General features: G+C 37.5%; 2 protein-coding genes across 4 annotated transcripts in view; both read left to right on the top strand.

Annotated features, from left to right (window-relative positions):
* LOC114134534 (ninein (GSK3B interacting protein)) overlaps positions 1 to 6312 on the top strand; it is a 28626-nt gene extending 22314 nt beyond the window's left edge. For 2 of the 3 annotated variants that reach the window (XM_028001205.1, XM_028001204.1), the window contains 3 exons: positions 888 to 980; positions 4055 to 4168; positions 5414 to 6312. In XM_028001205.1, coding sequence (XP_027857006.1) covers positions 888 to 980; positions 4055 to 4168; positions 5414 to 5620 — 414 coding nt within the window. In that variant the 3' untranslated portion in view covers positions 5621 to 6312. Of the gene's footprint in view, positions 1 to 887; positions 981 to 2853; positions 3920 to 4054; positions 4169 to 5413 lie in introns of those variants that run through there. The other variant, XM_028001206.1, reaches the window with a different exon arrangement.
* A 597-nt stretch (positions 6313 to 6909) lies between these two features.
* Positions 6910 to 16861, top strand: sav1 (salvador family WW domain containing protein 1). The gene is made up of 5 exons (XM_028001042.1): positions 6910 to 7199; positions 8051 to 8527; positions 13618 to 13888; positions 14532 to 14675; positions 15619 to 16861. Exons 1-5 carry the CDS (start codon positions 7106 to 7108, stop codon positions 15830 to 15832), a joined length of 1200 nt encoding a protein of 399 aa, XP_027856843.1. The 5' UTR covers positions 6910 to 7105; the 3' UTR covers positions 15833 to 16861.
* Positions 16862 to 18169: the final 1308 nt, after the last annotated feature.

The raw sequence follows: 18169 nt of genomic DNA, 5'->3' as shown, positions 1-18169 counted from the left end.
TTTAATCTTTGTTTTTATTTATTTTTTTGCTCGCTTTCCTTTTTCCAAGAAAATACCAGAAAATATTTTCAAAAAGTGACTTTTGTTTCATTCATCCCTTATGTGAGTTGTACAACAGAGTATTAGGGAGTTGGTTTGTTTAATTGTGAGAAAGTAGTCATAAATATTATGTGGAAAAGATGCAATTTTACCAGAAAAAAACATCTGAAAAATATAAGAAAAATATTTTAATAAGGAAAAAACTTCGTTATCAGGATCTGACATGACCAGCTCAGTTTGTGTAAATATTTCTTCAAAATACACATTTGTTTGCACGATTGTTTCAAAGTCCTGCTACTGACAATAATGTCATCCTGATGTGTTAGAAGATTTTGGTTTTTTATGGCATTTCTATTAAGCATTATGTGTAAAACTTATACCAAAGTATAACTTCACAAGATTCTCAACATTCCTTATTATAATTTATTTTATTTTTTGTTAGCCTTGTTAAAAAATTACGATTAAAATTACTACTGGTAATATTATGACTTTATTCTGGAAATATTATGACTTTAGCCTGGTAATGTAAAAGAAAATCTCATCCTGGCCCTAATATTCTTCCGTAGAGTTAACCTAAAAGTCCAAATAAATAAGAGTAAAACTTGCTTGTCAAACAAAATGGTGGCCCTGGGCGTGCTGACGTCACTCTGTACTATGGAAACCCAGGAGCGCGTTGGTGAAAAACAAATCCAGATTTCCCAAAAACAAAATCTTCAACCCTTTGTACAATGCTCGAAAAGTTTGTACATGCAGATTATTCAGGATTTCTTTCTTTGAAAATACTTTCATAAATGTTTTCTTTTTGTTTCTAGGAGTTACTCTACTATATTATTCTTTTTTGCTTTCAGTCGTTTCACGCCCAGTACGGCGGACATCTTCCTCCATCGCCTCAGAGGGGGCCGAGGGGACAGCAGCGTGGTGACGACCCAGACAACATGCAGGTAAAGCTAAATTAAAACTTAGAATCATGTCCAAAAGTCTTGATTATACGCTGCGGTAACAAAAACATGAAGACCTTCTGCTTCCATCTACTTTGCAGCAAATGTAGAGCTAACTAAACTATAGACGGTTTAGCACCACCGCATCGTTGTTCAGTAAATAATGCATTACTTCCATCCTCTTTCATTTTCTATCTCTCTGTTTTTACTTTTTGTCACTGGTTATTTGTAAACTTGCTCTGTCAAAGGGGAACCTGTACACCGTGTCTTACTGTTGTTCCTCTGTTGTCATGGGATACAGTGACAGTCGAAGCTGTGTTCAATCCATTGAGGTCGCTCACTTCAGCTGCTTAAAAATTATGCTAATGTTTTATTAAAAAATTACAGACACTAACATTGCCGCCAAATGTTCTGGAAATGTTTTAATGACTGAGCAAAGGTCGCCCAGGGTGATGATAGTTTTTCTAGAATTTTGTTGGAAGCTTTGTATTTAAAAACAAAAAACAGTTTTATAAAAAAAATCACACAAACCCCTTGGAGGTTTTTCTCAATAAATTACTTCCCAGTCTTTTATAGCTTCTAACAGGTTTCCCCTCATCCATTTTCTTATCATTTGTAACGATGCTTCCTGGAAAAAGCGTCCCCACAGCATGATGCTGCCTCCACCACCAGACGCGGTGTGTCTGCATTGCTTTTTTTTTTTTACATTTCAGACTCATCAGTGCAGTCAACAACCAGGAAATACTTTGAAGTTTGCGATTGCAGTTTGAAAAAAATGTGAATAAGCCCAAAGGGTGTGGATACTTTTGCAACGCGTCACACATATCCGTTTTAAAAGATGGCTGAAAACGCAATAATTTTCAAAAAGTGTAATTTTTCAAACATCTGAGCTGAGTGATTTCTGTTCCGTTTTGGTTTTTTCCATTGTACGTTTTTTCTTTTAGCTTAAATGCTGGGTTCTCTGTGTTCTTTTTTCTTTATTATTCTTTTTTTTATTTGTTGCTGCCGTCACACACATCACTGTCCCAGCATCCTTCTGTTCTCATGCCACGCATGTAGTGTTTATTTTCTGGGTTTGGTGTCGAGTCCATTCAGACTGTATGTGTCACAAAACTCACTGTCCTTATTTAAGTTTCCATCTCTGGGCTGAAGTAGTTGAGCTATGGTGATCATCTGGGTGTGGTCCAGGATTCTATTTTTTATTTTTGTTGTTGTTTCTGTCAGGCTAATAACATTAAATTTATGACTCTGTTCATCTATGTTCAGATAATATAACTATGAACGTTTTGGCAGTGCCTTGCAGAAGTATTTGTCTCTTTGCAGAAGTAATACAATTCAGAATAAATAAATACTCTGTGAGGCATTTTATAACTGTGGAAATCAGGATCCAATGCCATAATTACTAGAATTATTGTTGTTTTTCATAGTTTCATGGATTTTTTTTCTGTTTTTCTAGTTCTAGTTGATAGAATAGATTTATAGTTAACACATCTGACTAGCAGACCTGAAAAAACCAAACTTTTAGAGAGTGTGTGTGTGTGTGTGTGTGTGTGTGTGTGGTTTTTATATCCTTATGGGAGCCTATTTCTACAATGTGGGGTTATGGGGACATTGTCTTGGTTCCCGTGAGGGAAATTGATGTTTTTGGGCTAGTGGTTAGGTCTGTGATGATTAGGTTTAGGGTAAAGGTTAAGGTAAGGGCTAGGTATGTGATGGTTAGGGTTAGAAGTATGGTAAGGGTTAGGCTGTAGAAATTATTGGAAGTCAATGTGAAGTCCCCACAAGTGATGAAAACACGACTGTGTGTGAGTGTGTATGTTGAGGATTGGAGGAGAGGGTAGACCTCTGGTGAAGTGTTCCTGCCTTTTCTCTTCAGGGGGCGCCGCCGGAGCAACGGGCCGCTCACGCAGACAGCTGCAGGCGGATCGGTGGATTGTGACAGTCGCTGCTTCCCCTGTGCTCGACTTCTTTAACACTTCTCCTCTCTTCTGACATATTTGAAATCAGAGCGTTAAATGTGATGCCCACCGCTCTCCCGCATCCTGAACAAATGTGCCTGACTGAAAAGGCACAAAGGTGCGATTGTGTTTCTCTGCTGCTAGGGGGCAGGAATGAGCAAAGAGGGATCCTGCCAGGGTATTTTTATTTTATTAGTAGTATTTTTTTTTTTTTTACAAAGCAACATGGATTTACAACAATGACACTGAAAGCTATGTTTACCAGACATATTTTAGAAAATGTGACTTTTACTGTATGTACAGTTGACAGATATTGACTGTTATAGTTTACTAAATTGGGTTGATTACAGGGAGTTTTGATGCTGTATGTTTCATTAGAGCCCTTTTACTGTTCATAATAAATGTGACAGGGCATTTAAATCATCAGAGGCAACATTTTATGGATATTTTTGTCTTAATATTATGGAGAAAAGTTACGTTTTAGATGCATTTTGTTCCCTCTGAGACTCTTCATTTAATCACCCGACATGTCACTGTATGGTGTAAGACTCCTGGTGTTTTGTTTTCTTTCTGTTTAAGCTAGAAATGTTAACGTGTCACGATAAATGTAGCTAAATATGTTCTGGACCTGTTTTTGTTGCTGCTGTGCAACCAAACTGAAGTTTTTCTGTCACATGTTTATTTCACTTCCTATTTTTCTGGTATTTATCTTTAATTGGTGTGCCATTATTGCCATATTTATTTTTTGAGTTGTCACTTGTTCTTTTCCTCCTCGTTGTATGGTTATTTGTTTTGGTTATTTATCTTATCTTAAGTTTTATTTATACATTAAATTATTAAATTTTTTTTGTAGGCATATGTGAAATTATTTTAAGCATATTTCATTTTAATTTATTTTTAAGGAATCACTTTTAGAATTGTACCGAAAATCATTCTCTGCAAAAATCAGTTGGAAAATAAAGCAACCATGTCTCAAAAAAAAAAGCCAAATGTCTGCATGTTGTTTTCTTCTTCTAGTCACACGTCTTTATTTATCACAACTTAAAAAAGATAAATAAAAAATCACATTTTGCTCTGTCCGCATTTTCTTGACTATATTTCTGTCTGTCTTCTCACCAGGATGAACGAGAGAGGAAGATGAAGAAGATGGAGGAACGCATGAGGGAAATCGAACTTTCACTCCATAACGTCAAGCTGCTGCTAAAGGAGAAGGTGACTCAGCTGAAGGACCAGGTATGTTATGATCATTCTTAAAAAGTGACTTAACATACCGGTAAAATAAACTTTTATAAGCTAAAATTAAGAAGGCGGAAAGATAGATAAATAAATTCTAGTGAGCTCCTTTGTAGATACTTGTGAAAATGTTGGGGTTTTTTTCCAGTAACTGAAACTTAAAAGTCAGTCAGTTTCATTGAGAGATTAAAGATTGTTTTTCAGGCTTAATACAAATTCAAACTACCATACTTTTTTAAAAAAAAAAAAAATATATATATATATATATATATATATATATATATATATATAAAGTGTCTCCATCAGAATCCACAACTTTTTTTTTAAAGTAAAATCTCTCCTGATTTAAGAACTCACATTCTCTAGTTGGAGAAAACCGATTTACTGTAGGTTATCAGTTTCCTCCCGTCTCATTGAACACATGGATAGCTTCATATTGTTTTTTCAAAACATTCAATTCAACATGGAAAAAAATATATACAGCGGTTTGAAAATGAATATTTATGCAATTCAGATTGGAAATGTGAATTTGTTTAAAGAAAACCGTCAGAAAAAGGGGCTTTTAATCTTGAATTTCTAGATGAGTCAAACAGGAAGTGCTTTTATTTTCCAACAGACCTGACTTATCAGCTGTTAATCTAGTATTAAAATTGTTCCCTCCCCTTTTAATTTCAGAGGATTTCTTACATTAAAATCATGCGGTAAAACAATTTTTTTCCATAAATTTAAACCGGAAACATTTTCAAAGGTATGCTTACAATACAAAATAGTGAGGGACAGTGACTAAATGTTACCTTCAAAGTACCTTTATTTTGAAGAACCACAACTGTACTGTTTTATTAGCTTAGTAGTGAGAATAAGAACTCAAAGGACTGTTTATTTATTATGTATTTCAACTCTGTGACATTTAACATAGTTCAGATGGGAATGATGATGCCAGTTTTGTCAGGCTACAACAAACTTGAACAATTTATTTTGAAGCAGACTCAGAAGAGTCTTGATGTTCTGATAGAAATTGTATTTAAATATATGTAATGTTTTACTTGTGAGAAGCATTTACACCATATTAATATTAATATGTTCTACTTGCACTTTATTTGAAAGTTTGACTGGCATAGAAAATAGTTTTTGGGGGGTTTTTTATATAGTTTTTTTTCTACCAATTAATCCGTGTCCACCTACTTTCCAAGCAGAAAATCTTTTAACATGCAACTGATAAATATTTCATTTCTCCGACTCTTGTAGCTGCACAGGAACGGCAAAGCAGACGTGCTGATTAAGGACATGTACGTGGAGAACTCTCAGCTGATCGAGGCTCTGGAAATAACGCAGCAGCGGCAGAAGATTGCAGAGAAGAAGAACTACCTGCTGGAAGAGAAGATCTCCAGCCTCAACAAGATTGTGCGGGACCTAAACCCATCGCCGCTACCGTACAACTACAAATGCCCGTAACGCGTCTCCGGAAACACGCGGAACGTTTGAAGGAGTTGGTCGTGCCAACTTTAAGTAAGCACTGTATGTTTGCGAACTACAGGGACACTTGTGCAACGGATCCAGACAGATGCAGGACAATTGGAGGGCTCAGACGTATGTGAACGCCGCTGCTAAATATGCAGGATCTCTATTTGTTTTATTCTTAACGGCAGCAGGTTGACAGACTTGACCTTTTGATGAACCAAATACGAGGTCAAACGGTTGGCTAGTCATTTATTTCGTAGTAATTTATCATTTTAAAACAATTTCTAAGCTGAAAAGTTAGCTACAAATAGGAAAATGATCCCACCTTGGCACACTCTGTACTATCTCTGTCCAAAGAGAAAAGCAATATTGTTGTAAAAGTTTGTAAAATCTTCAAATGTCTGTCTGTGTTGATCCTGTAGACATAATGTTAAGAACGAACGGGAAGTAAAATCATGGACAGAATCATCAGTTTTGTAATGCTGACAATGTTTTTGCTTTTTATTTAACACTACTTGAAACTATGTTGACTATAAAAGTCTTGTGTGGCAATACTTAACTTTTATTTAATTATAATTGATGAAAAAAATGCTATAATCTGTTGCAATATGTAAAGTTGCCATCATGAATGTTTTTGAGTTGAAATGGTCTGTTACACAAATGCAAATAAAGTGTATTGTATAGCATTCTGATGGTTTGTGGTCATTTTCTTCCTGATTCAAAATGCGATTCTCGTTTTTCTTCTGCTGTTTAACATATTCATCAATTGAGGTAACTAGAATTTGAATTAAATAGTGCTTTCTCCACCACTATATCCTGTAAAAGCTTCACACCTGGTCAAACTCTTTATTAAAAAATACTTTTTGATTATTGTCAACTTAAAAATGAGCCCCACAACTGGATCAAGTAGGTATTGTGGTGTATTGAAGGAGTATTACAACTTGAACTTTTCCACTTTTTTATGCTTCAATCACAAAATTATTATTTTTATTTGGATTTCATGATGGAGCAACACACTGGTGGTGCAAAACTGTGAAAGGAAAAGTAGATATGGTGTCATTTTTTTTTTATTATTGAAAAAGGATGTATTATTCATCCTCCTTTGTTCTGATACCACTAACACTTCCTGATTGCGTTATTTATTTTACTTATAACATTATTTATAAATAAATGTTTTCTTTCTACTTTAGTTATGCCCTACTTTGTTTTGGTCCGTCCATGCGCTACACACAACACGGCATCTAGTTGTGCTCAAACCGTCCTGCAGGGGGCGTGTGACCAGGTTGGAGGACCAGCGCTGGGACGGGATAGTCGCTCCCAGTGGCTACAGTTAGCTGGCTAGCTGCTGCTAGCTGTTGGAACCAGCTGAAAATGTCTCCTTTCTGCCAGTTGTTAACGGAGCGGAGGATGGTAGCAGCGTCGGAGGATTGTGCCATGACTTCCCAGTGTCTTGTTGACGACGTCCCCAAGCTTTAAGTTATGCTCTCACGAAAGAAAAGTAAAAACGAAGCGTCAAAACCAGCCGAGGTACACGGGAAATATGTGAAGAAGGAAACGTCTCCGCTCCTCAGAAGTAAGCGCAACAAGTACTGAGCGCAGGTTAGCTCGCTAGCTAACGTTAACTAGTGCCTGGCTGTACCCAGCTAATGCAAACCAACATATTGAAGTGAGAGTATGGAAACAGTTAACCACATCATTATGGTTTATAAACTGCTTTGCAATGTAATGTACACTGTATGTTTATCCAGCTAGGATGCTAACAAAGTAGTCCGGTGCTAACTGAAAAGCTCATTGACTTTATGTTATGAAAGAGGATAACAACTCTGACGATAACTGCTGTAAATTAAATACACCGGACCTTTTATTTGCCTTAGCAACATTGAGATAAGTTATCTCTTTTTTTTTTACTCCTTAACTAAAGCTAAGGTCCTTAGAAATGTAAAAGCCTAAGTGTTGTATTTAAATGCCTAATTAGCATCTGTTAATAAAACAGAAGAGTTTCAATGAGGGCTTAGAAATACTGCCAGAGTAAGACATCACAAAAAAGCTTATTTTATCAGTGTTTTTTTTAATCAATGTGTTGTGGTTTTTAACTTTAGGTTTAAAGTAATCTTTTAATTGGCCAACATTTTTCTTCTAACTGGAAGAAGTTAGTTTGGGATGCCAGAGCTCTAGGGGTTCTGTGTAAAATGTTAAATATATCATGGTTACGGCAAAAGAGTCCATTGGATTTTATTGCAAAAGATGAATGATTCAGCAATTTAAGAAGCATGCTGTTTCTGTAGTGTCTTCAGTTCATTCTCTAATAAAATGTTATTTTTTTGACACTCCAGGGATCTGCCCACCAATTTCTAAAATAAAGATATAGTTTTTGGACTATAGTCTCCGGACATTATGGAGCTGACCTTTGTTAATGTCTTGCAGATCTTATGCCCTCATTCATCCGCCATGGACCCACTATTCCCAGACGAACAGAGGGGCCCCCGCCGGAGATGGCGCCCTCTTCCTACTCTGTGGCGACCAGCAGGGAGTCGGTTGTGTCCCGTAACAAGAGCGTCCTCCGCGCACCCGTGCAGAGGCCACCACACGAAGTGGCCCGCAGAGAGAGCCACCGCATGTCAGCGCCGCCATACCTGCCTCGCAGTCTGGGAGACCTGTCCCACGAGTACCGCGGCTCAACGCAATCCTTCCTCACCGATGTGAGCCCCATGTCGGAGAATGGAGATGCAGCCAGGTATTACTACCCAGCTGAACCCTATTATGAAAACCAGCAGCAGCGTCAGCCCAGGAGAATGCAGGAGCGCTTCCCTGAGGACTATAGATACTATGAACACAATGAACACAACTTCCAAAGACTTCCTCACCAACACTCCTCCCCAGCGCCAAGCCGACCCCCCTCAGGTAATAGGAAATGCTTTCTAAAAGTCATAAACTAAAGTGATATTTTTCAAGATGTTACAAAGGCTACAGATTTTACCTGCACACATTATTTGGAAGCCTTATTTGAGAAACTCAAATGTATTTTTTAAATGAGTTTTTAATGGCAGGTTTTGTGGATTGAAATCAAACCTTTCAAGTCTAAGGATTAATCCGATTAACAGTTAATCAACTTGCAATAAATTCTCAGTGATTTAATTAAAAGTTAAAAATTGTTCTGATCGATTAACTGATATTGTCCGCTTAGATCTTTTTTTAGTGTGGTAGTTTGGCTTCCATCCAGAAGAGGGCACCACTGGCTGTCCTTAAGTGGAACCAGTTGATACAAAAACAAAGATGGCAGGGCCATAACAGAACAGGAAAGAGAAACTGTTCAAACAGAGATGAGTTTGGGATGAAAAGGGTACTTTTCGCTGTTCTTTTAGAAATATGAGCACTTATATGAACGCTCATTCAGCTGAACTGCACAGAGCAGCGTCAGCGTCATGAAAGAATTATCGATGTGCTAAGATAACGGAAAAGTGGAAGGGATAACAAAGAAAAATTGTGACATGATGGGGGGAAAAAACATGACGGTACTTCAGTATGAACATCTGTTTGTTCATGACGGATTGAGCGTTTCACAAATTCATCTTTTATTTTTCTATTCAGCAACCTAAAAGGCTCCTGTTTTGTTATATTTTATTAATAATGCCAGAAATCCACAATTTTCTGTTTATTCAGTCAGTATGTAATACAGCTGTCACAAAATAATGTTAAAATTTAATGAGGTATTATTCAAATTCAGTTTATTATAAAAATGTGACCTTTATGTTATTGAACGACTGTCAGCCCTCTTTTTTAAGAGCTTTTTAAGAAAATGGCTGCGATCAAAGCTCAATCAACTTTCAATAAACTCATTGATCAATGACTTGCCTCCCTACCTGCTACTTACATTGAGACTTAACACACGGTTTAGTCAAATTAACCTCTCTGATGTGCTCTGTTTTAAATATTACTGATGGTTTTTGAACCAATAATAGCTGACTGGAATACAAACCACTGGTTTTCAATCCAAAGGAGTCATTTTAGTTCATGTTTTCAACCAGATTCAATCTTGTCATATGAAAGCTCCACACTGTAAACAGTAGTATGTTGCGAGTGTAAATTTACCCCCTCAGAGTAAAATTGTATGTGGCTTGCAGGAATTTTCCACTTCTCCTCAAGCAGAAACCCTTTTATTATGTGGCCGTCTTGTTGATGCGACCCGCCTTTTGCGTATCGTACAGCTCTTTTTGAAGTGAAGTCAAACAAGTGTTGGAGTCTCTGCATTTAGGGGGGGAAAAAAAAGTTCTCTCCATTTGCCAATAACTTTCTGGTGCCAAACTAGTAATTTTACAGTCAGAAACCTCCGTCTTAAATAGCTCCCATGCACTGATCTCTGTGTAGCTGCATGTCATCCTGATGCGGATGTCGTAAAAATGAATGTGTGTGTCAGAAGAAAGAGCAGTGTCATTCTCAGCCTTTTTGCTTTTTGTGTCACTCTAAAATAAGCTGCTGTCATCTTGACTTGACACTAATCTGTAAGGTATTCTTGCACATTGTCTCGATCATGTAGCGTTTAACATTTACTCATTGTTCAAATTTTAGACTGCCAGCTAACTTCCTTTCATTTCATTTTTGTCCTCGTCTCCCTAGTGCTCAGGATGTCAGATGATGATAATAATTAGTTAGCAAAATATTTGTGGCATGGAAGGTTACTTAACCAGAAGTGCAGCTACACTGAAGGTGACTATTTTCATTTTGTTCCAGTATTATAAAAAGGAAAAAACAAAACAAAACATTGTTTCAGTATAAGATCAGCTCTTAGATGTCTGCCGCTAACAGATTTAGCCAGTCATAAATTCTCTTTAAGAACTGGGAAATGAGAAGATATAAGAAACATATTTAGTCCAGCTTTGGTGCCATTAGTCAAAATTGACGTCACGATGTGTGAGAGCCTCATTTCTGTAAAAACTGTGTTTTGCTAAATTATTTGGACTTGCCATTTTAAACCATCTTTAGCATCTTCCGTTAGCATGTAGCTCAGTTACCTCGTCCGACTAAAGCAGTGGTCTCACTGTACTTTGTTCAGGCTTCGTGTTATCTGCTGAAAGTCTCCATCTTTTTCCAGCACTTGTGTGATGCATTCACTGATCGGAAAAAGAGCTGAATATCGAGTTCAGGAGCATAACAGCCTCCTATTCCTCACACTTTCTTATCCTATCTTACTAACTAAATGTCCATGAGTCTTTTTATTGCATACCAAATTGCTATTTTGTAGTAGCAATTTGATATATTTGGCAGCTCTAATCACATCTCAACCATTATTTACTACTACTTTCTGATTTCACATGGAAATAATAATTATATATCCTTATTTTAATTATTATTATTATATTTTTTATTTTAGGCTCCAGTAACTTTTGATTTATTCATGACGAGACACAAAAGAGAGGGTCAAGAGAGAAATAACATGTAGCAACAGAGTTACAGAATATGACCACAACCTAAAGCCAAACCTGCCGCACCAATCAGGACTTTACTGGGCGATACCAGTTTCTGGTTTTCCTCTAGTTTTGTCCCACCATGTTCAATTTTAGCCAATTTTTATGTTGTTTGTTTTGTTGTTGTTTTTTTCCAAACAACTTACAACTCACACAAATTAATTAGTGGGAACTTTGTTTTAGGTCAGCAATGCAACAAATAGCAGTCATGACAGCAAAAAGAACTCCAGGTTTGTTGATAGAAAAGTTAAGTCATTACAAATTGTTAAACAATGATCCAGTTTTGTGACATTTAATGAACACTTGAAGCAGCAATGTTATGAGTATTCCAAGCAATCAAATAGCAATGACACCTCCAGCTGTTATAAAAAGGCTGTATTTATCAAACATTATTACTAAAAAGAAATTTGACTGCACCATTTAACGCCTTGAAATTCGCCTTCAGAAAGTCATCACAGCATTTTCCCCGTTAAGCTGTTTAGAAATGTTCTTCGAAACGTTTCACTGAGAAGTGGTTCGTGTGATTTGAGGATTGGGCATACTAGTTTAAATAGTGGTTTAAATATAATAGGGAAACATCCATCAGGCGATTGTTCTTATTGCGGGAAAACAGAAGTAGAACATGTGTTGATTTATTGTAGAAAATATATAAAAGAGAGGAAAGAATTGGAAAGGGTAATGGGGAGTTCAGTAACTCTGGCTAATTTATTAGGGAAGCATCAGTCACATGATATAATTCAAGCACTTATTAAATATTTAAAAGATACAAAATTAGCTGAGAGGATTTAGTATGTATGTGTGTGTGAGTGTATAAGTATATGTATAATTTAGTTATTTTAAGATTTGAAGATAGATAAGAAAAAATGCATTTCTGAATTATGTCTCTGTCCAGTTGATGGCGGTAATACACAAAGTTTGTCAACTTCCAGAAAACGCAATAGAAGAAGAAGAAGTAGTTAATGTGATGAGCTCAGCAGCTGCGCAGTTCCACCAGGTGTTTCCTAATTGCTCCTAGACTGAAGGTGACTGAAGGAGCTGAGTGGAAAAGGTGCTTGGTGAAAGCAAGCTTTTAGGCAACCCCGAATGGAGAGCTCAAAGTATTCTGCAAACATGCCTGGAAGATACCAAGAAACGGGTATGTTTTTGATTAGGGAGTAACCTTATAACATGATATAAAGCTAACAAAAATCAATTTAGATAATACTACCTCTTTAAAAAAAATCTAATTTGATTTCCCCTTCTGACTGCCAGGACAATGTAAGAAGCCAAAAAATTGATTTTGAAGTTGATTTATGCATCAAGAGTCAATTACTATAAAACTTGTATATGAATTTATAACAAAAAGTCTTCATGCATCAGAATTACAGTGGCCAGAATATTCTCTAATTTTTGTTCTCGCATTTTATGGTGTTATAACTACAAACTTGAATGTATTTTATTGGGAATTCATGCAATGGACCAAAACGCAACGGAAGATTGATATCTCAGGTGTGAAAGTGTTAAACTATTTTTCTTGCATGCCACAAGTCTGATTTTTATGGAACAGCGACATTGTTAAGGTAAAATTAAAATGTACAGGTTGCCTCAGACGATGAACGGGACAAACATGTGGTAGTTTTGGTCACATTTTATTTGTAAAAAAAAAAATAAAATTCATGTTTCATTTTTTTCCGATTCACATTTTCCCACTACTTTGTGTTTCTCTTATCGAATGTTTGTAGTCGTTGCATAACTGTGACCCTGCGTAGTGGGTCTTTATCTCAAGAAGAAAAGAAAAAAAAACTAAAGTATGATGATGAGGTGAAGAAAGAGGACTATGAGTACGCTTCTTTGGCACAAAAGCACATTCCATTCCTTCACTCAGCGGCTGGCAGAGAGCTCCAGCTCTGTTGCCCTGCTGCTGTCACTCTCATGCAGAATTTATCCGACTTTAGCTCCCATTTTCCTGAATTTCCTTTTTAATTCCTTTAACTTCTCCAGAATTTTTCAGCTCCTCTCCTGCTCGCTCGCCAGTTCCAAAGTCTTGACACTCGTCAGCGCAGCTGGCGGCTAATAAAAGTAGCTTTTAGGAAGCTGGCAGCTTGCAGAAAGTGTTGGGGAGGTTTAGCATTTTGTTCTTGTGTGCGTCTGGCTAGTGTTGGGAGAGTCTGCTGACTTCCTGTCCAAACGTAAAACACTCCCATTTTCTTCTATTCCTCAAACATTCACAGTTGGAGGATTTGTCACACCAGTCAAAATGATTTACAACTCTGCCCACGTTCAGTTTTACTTTCCAACTGCATTCATCTTGCGTTTAGCAGTGATTCTCAGCCTCTTTATCTTACCCTGCTGTATGTTCAGTCGCCCCATTAGATGACCTCATCAGCAACAGCACATTCCTCTCCTTTAAATGACACTTTCCCACACACGTCAGGAAGACATTTTTAAAAATCTTCTTTTTCCCAGAAGTGCCGTTATCCGACAGCTGCTGTGCTGCACATTTGCTCGGACATCTCTGCCGCTTCAGCCAGAAATGTTTGTTTTCCTCAGGCATAGGTCGAATACAGGCCAAGTCTCTGGGGAACCTCTCCAGCCTGACCGGTGATGACTCCCTCCTTCCGGCCGGCTGGACCGTTGACTGGACCATCGGCGGCAGGAAGTACTACATCGACCACAACACCAACACTACACACTGGAGCCACCCTCTAGAGAGGGAGGGGCTCCCTGTGGGCTGGGAGAAAGTGCAGTCCGCTGAGTTTGGGGTCTATTATATGGATCACATTAACGAACGAGCACAGTATCGACATCCATGTGCCCCAAGGTAACCCTATAGTGACATATTTCCATCTACTGTGGACATTTATGTTGACTTTTTTGTAAATCATTAAGTTCTCTCAATTTAGCTTTCCTCTTTAGGTAGTTAGAAAACACTTAAGTTAGTTTGGAACCTAAATATGTAATAAATTTTTGTATTTTGAGTTGTTGTGATTATTTTTGATAACTTTTAGACACCCTCGTTATTTCAAGACATTAAGAACACAGCGGCAGTTGAGATGTTTTTCTTGGATTTGTCAAATGTTTTTTAAAAATAATTTTTTGACTCAAATGTCACAACCTTATAAGATCCAAAACCAAAACTACTCCTAGAAAAGGTGGGCGGCAACAAGTGGTTTGTTCCTCAGACGCTCTTTTTGAACTTGTAAGGCCACGTTAAGTTAACACCACCTTACATAGAGGGTGTAAGATTTTTTGTCTATTTTTCCAACAAATGAACAACATATATTTTCCAAACAATCAAGTCTGAAGTGCGTTCAAGAATCAAACCACCTGTAGCCACCCATGGCCTTTTCTTGGAATATTTTGGGGGATTGGGATCTTTCATTTACATAATTGCCCCTTATTTACAAAACCATAGTAAGCTGATATCATAAATTTACCGTTCATGACAAAACGATTGTTTTCAGTGTACCTCGCTACGATCAGCCGCCGCCGCTGCCTCCTGCGACCTATCAGCCAGAAAGGAACCAGCCGGTGCTGGTGCCGGCTAACCCGTACCACACGGCTGAGATCCCAGACTGGCTGCAGGTGTACGCCCGCGCACCCCTCAAGTGAGTACAGACTGTGGAGTTAGCAGGCAGGTCCCCAACTTGTCTTATTGTATTCACAACTTGCATACTGGTTGAAGTTCATGGCGGTAATTGTTCTTTATCTGGACGCCTGTTTAGGTTGCTATAGTGAACCAGGCCCCAATTTTTTGTTGTGATTAGCTTATTTGCACTAAATTAAAACAAAACTGTAACAAAACAATTTTTGTCTAAAATTGAGAATAATCAGAAATTATTTTTGTCTTTTATCGTAACAGGGTGTGTGAATCCTTAAAAAGTCTATTAATTAGAAAAAGTTGCCCTTGCATTAGTGTCAATTTTAAGTTGATTTGAGGTCAACTTTAATCAAATTTGCCTTGAATTTAATCACGGTTTTAAAATTTCATAGTGGCAGGAGTATTTAATCAGGTATTCTATGTGGTTTATTTTTTCTCTTTTCTGTCAGGCAAATGTTTGAGTTGCATGCAGACAAATTCATTAAATTCTGTGACTTGCTAGCTGCTAATGTACCTTTTAAAGCTAGATAACATATTTGCACTAAAGTAAAACACAAACTTGCACTTTATTAAAACACAAATATTTTTAAAATAAGAGATTTTTTAGTTATCTAGTTACCTTTTTGCGTCTCATGAACAAGAGTACATTTATCAGCCGTTTGCTAGAAAACGTTTGTCTTTGCCATTGGTTCACTTCTGTTGCCATATGATGCTACATTTATCGTGCTTAAAAAAATCTTACCACTACTGCTCTATAGAATATACGCTTTTCTTTTGTACGTTTGTCATTATTCCTGGTCTTAAATTTCATTCATAGCGGTCTTAAAAAGTTCTTAAAAATGTTTGATTTGTGTTGAGCGAATTGTCAAATTTGCACCCCTTCCTGTGCTCATAACAAACCATCTATACTAAAACTTTTTAACACTTTATTCCTTTTCCCTTCTCTTCAGGTACGACCACATCTTGAAGTGGGAGCTGTTCCAGCTGGCCGACCTGGACACGTATCAGGGCATGCTGAAGCTGCTGTTCATGAAGGAGCTGGAGCAAATCGTCAAGTTGTACGAGGTGTACCGGCAGGAACTGCTGTCGGAGCTGGAGGCCCGCAAACAGCGGCAGCAGTGGTACGGCCAGCAGCCCAACAAGAACTACGCCGGGAACATGTGACGGCGGTTCTGACGCGCGCCGAGGAACGCCTTCGCTGGGGTCGCGACAGTTTGGGGAGCGGTCCGTATTTTGCCTTCAACATCGAGATTGACTCGTAAAACGCTTCTTTACCAAAAAAAAAAACAACAAAAAAACATCCGTGCCTTTTTGCTCGATCCAAATATATATAAATATATCAGCCAAGAAGTCAAAACACTTCCTGACGGAGAGGAGTAAGAGGGAGAATCAGCTCAAGTGATGCTCACTTTATGAATGACTGGGAAAGAAAAGCACTTGAATGAAGACGTCGCCGGTGGACGCTGCTTGTTGTGACGTTTGGAACCACCAACCTGAGACGTGAATGATATTGCAATTTTTTCTTTTTTTTTTTTCATTTAGGACTGAGAAGCACTAAGTCTGAAAGTCTGGGAATTTGCTGCGAAGCATCACAAAACTGTGCCTTTAATAAAATCAAATGCATCATCTTTCCAGTTTTTGCTCATATCATGCAGACATCATCTAATCCGTCTTCTTTTTTGTTTTCTGCAAAAAACGACCGGCAGCTTCTTTTATTTAAGCACTTTCTTTTTTTTCCCTTTTGCTTTGTAACCATCATAAACTAAAGTAAATAAAAATATGCATTGCTCTTGTTTTCTGATGTTCTGTACACTAAAGACAATCCAAAGGTTTGTGCGATTTATGAAACTTTGTGAAGCACAATTGATGCCGTCAATCAGCTGACATGACATTAGTACAATTTGGGAATATTCATGTTTTTCTGTGTTTAATAAAACAAAAATAAGCTACTGGACATTTTACCATATCCTCTCTAAATGACAAAGTTAAATGCTCCTTTCTGGCAAACTTTAACTGCTGTGAATCTTATTTGTTTTTTGAATGGATGTTTTGGGTGACTTTACTTTAGGGCAAGTTCCCTGCCTCGTGTTTTGGGATGCTCAGAAATTTTATATGCACTTAAGACGACTGCTTGACGTAAAGAAAAAATAACTAAATGAATTTTTAGTAAACTCAGTAAAGGTCTCACCTGTTCACAAGTGTCAATATATTTTTCCCAGCGCAGACTGCTAAGCCGTGCAACTTTGATCCATTTTAAGAGCAAAAATTTGATGCCCGGGTTGAAGTCTGTTAAATGGATTTTCTCACTTTACATTCAGGCTCACATACATTCTTGCACTTCTGGTGTTTAAAATTCCTCAGCAGGTTGCAGAAATATAATTTTGTAGCCTTCAACAAGCTGCTGGTGGGATGTTTGACCACTCTCTTTAGTTGGTTTTCTGAGACAAAGGCAACTTTTAAACACAGTCCGCAGATTTTCAGTTGTGTTTAAGTCATGGCCGTTGTAGAAACGTAATGTTGGGCTACTTTACCTTTTCCTAAATCAGTTTTGGTTCACCCAACTGCCTCATTTGACTCGTCCAGTATGCAGAAGTGTCTTTAAAGGGTGTCTTTTTTTTGTGTGCGCTACACTTGGATTTGGAATTTAGTTGAACATGAACATAAAATAGATTAATAAAATCAGTTATCAGTGATAAAAGCAGAGTCTTAGCATCAGTTCAGCATTTTAACAGGCAGCTGTTTTGTGAAAGTGGTGGATCAGGTTATTGTAAAACATGAATTCTCCCCAAAATATCCTAAAATATAAATCCAACTCCAGTTTTTAAATTTAATTTCAAAGCACTCCTGTTTCAAATTATATTTAAAAGTATGTTTTTGTGTGATTTTTTTTTTTTTTTTTGGAAGGGTTTTACAACTCTAGAAATTTGTTGGCATTGAGGGCAAAAATGTCTCTTTGCATTGGAGTTGTTGTTCCTTGATGTACTTTTGTCTGTTTGGATTAGAGAAAATCCACAATAAATTTAAAGTAATGCACCCTACTCTGAAAGTAAAATTAAAACAATCAGTTCAAATAAATTACTAACATCCCCAAAATAAATAGCGGGTACAGTGAACCGTCGCTATATCGCGGTTCACCTTTCACGGTCTCGCTGCTTCGCGGATTTGCATCGTGCATTCTGATTGGCTGAACAGTCTCTCCGCTTCTTCTCTACCTGTGTGTCAACAACGTTGCGGTTTAATATGTACACATAGTAAAACAGCAAGCCATATTTAACATAATCGATGGTGGCATGTCGGTTTATAAGAATCTTTTTGCCCAGAAGAAAAAAGAGCGACAACAGCTACAGATAACTATGTTCTTCTCTCAATAAAACACACCTGCACCGCGGGCTTTAGAAGAAAAAAATTCTACAGAGCGGAGTCAGGCTGCAGCGGCTCAGTCAGAAGAGCTGTGAAATACACGTGAGTCACTATTTGTCCTACTGTACTTTGTTTTGTTTT

This window comes from Xiphophorus couchianus, chromosome 19 (genome assembly GCF_001444195.1).
Source record: "Xiphophorus couchianus chromosome 19, X_couchianus-1.0, whole genome shotgun sequence".
Lineage (NCBI taxonomy): Eukaryota > Metazoa > Chordata > Actinopteri > Cyprinodontiformes > Poeciliidae > Xiphophorus > Xiphophorus couchianus.
This window is presented reverse-complemented; position numbering and strand designations above follow the sequence as displayed.

Excerpts from the sequence above, each read along its gene's own strand:
- sav1 (XM_028001042.1), top strand. The coding sequence starts at position 7,106 with ATGCTCTCACGAAAGAAAAGTAAAAACGAAGCGTCAAAACCAGCCGAG. Across the intron at positions 7,200-8,050 it reads AACGTCTCCGCTCCTCAGAA|ATCTTATGCCCTCATTCATC; the intron begins GTAAGCGCAACA and ends AATGTCTTGCAG. Across the intron at positions 14,676-15,618 it reads TACGCCCGCGCACCCCTCAA|GTACGACCACATCTTGAAGT; the intron begins GTGAGTACAGAC and ends CCTTCTCTTCAG.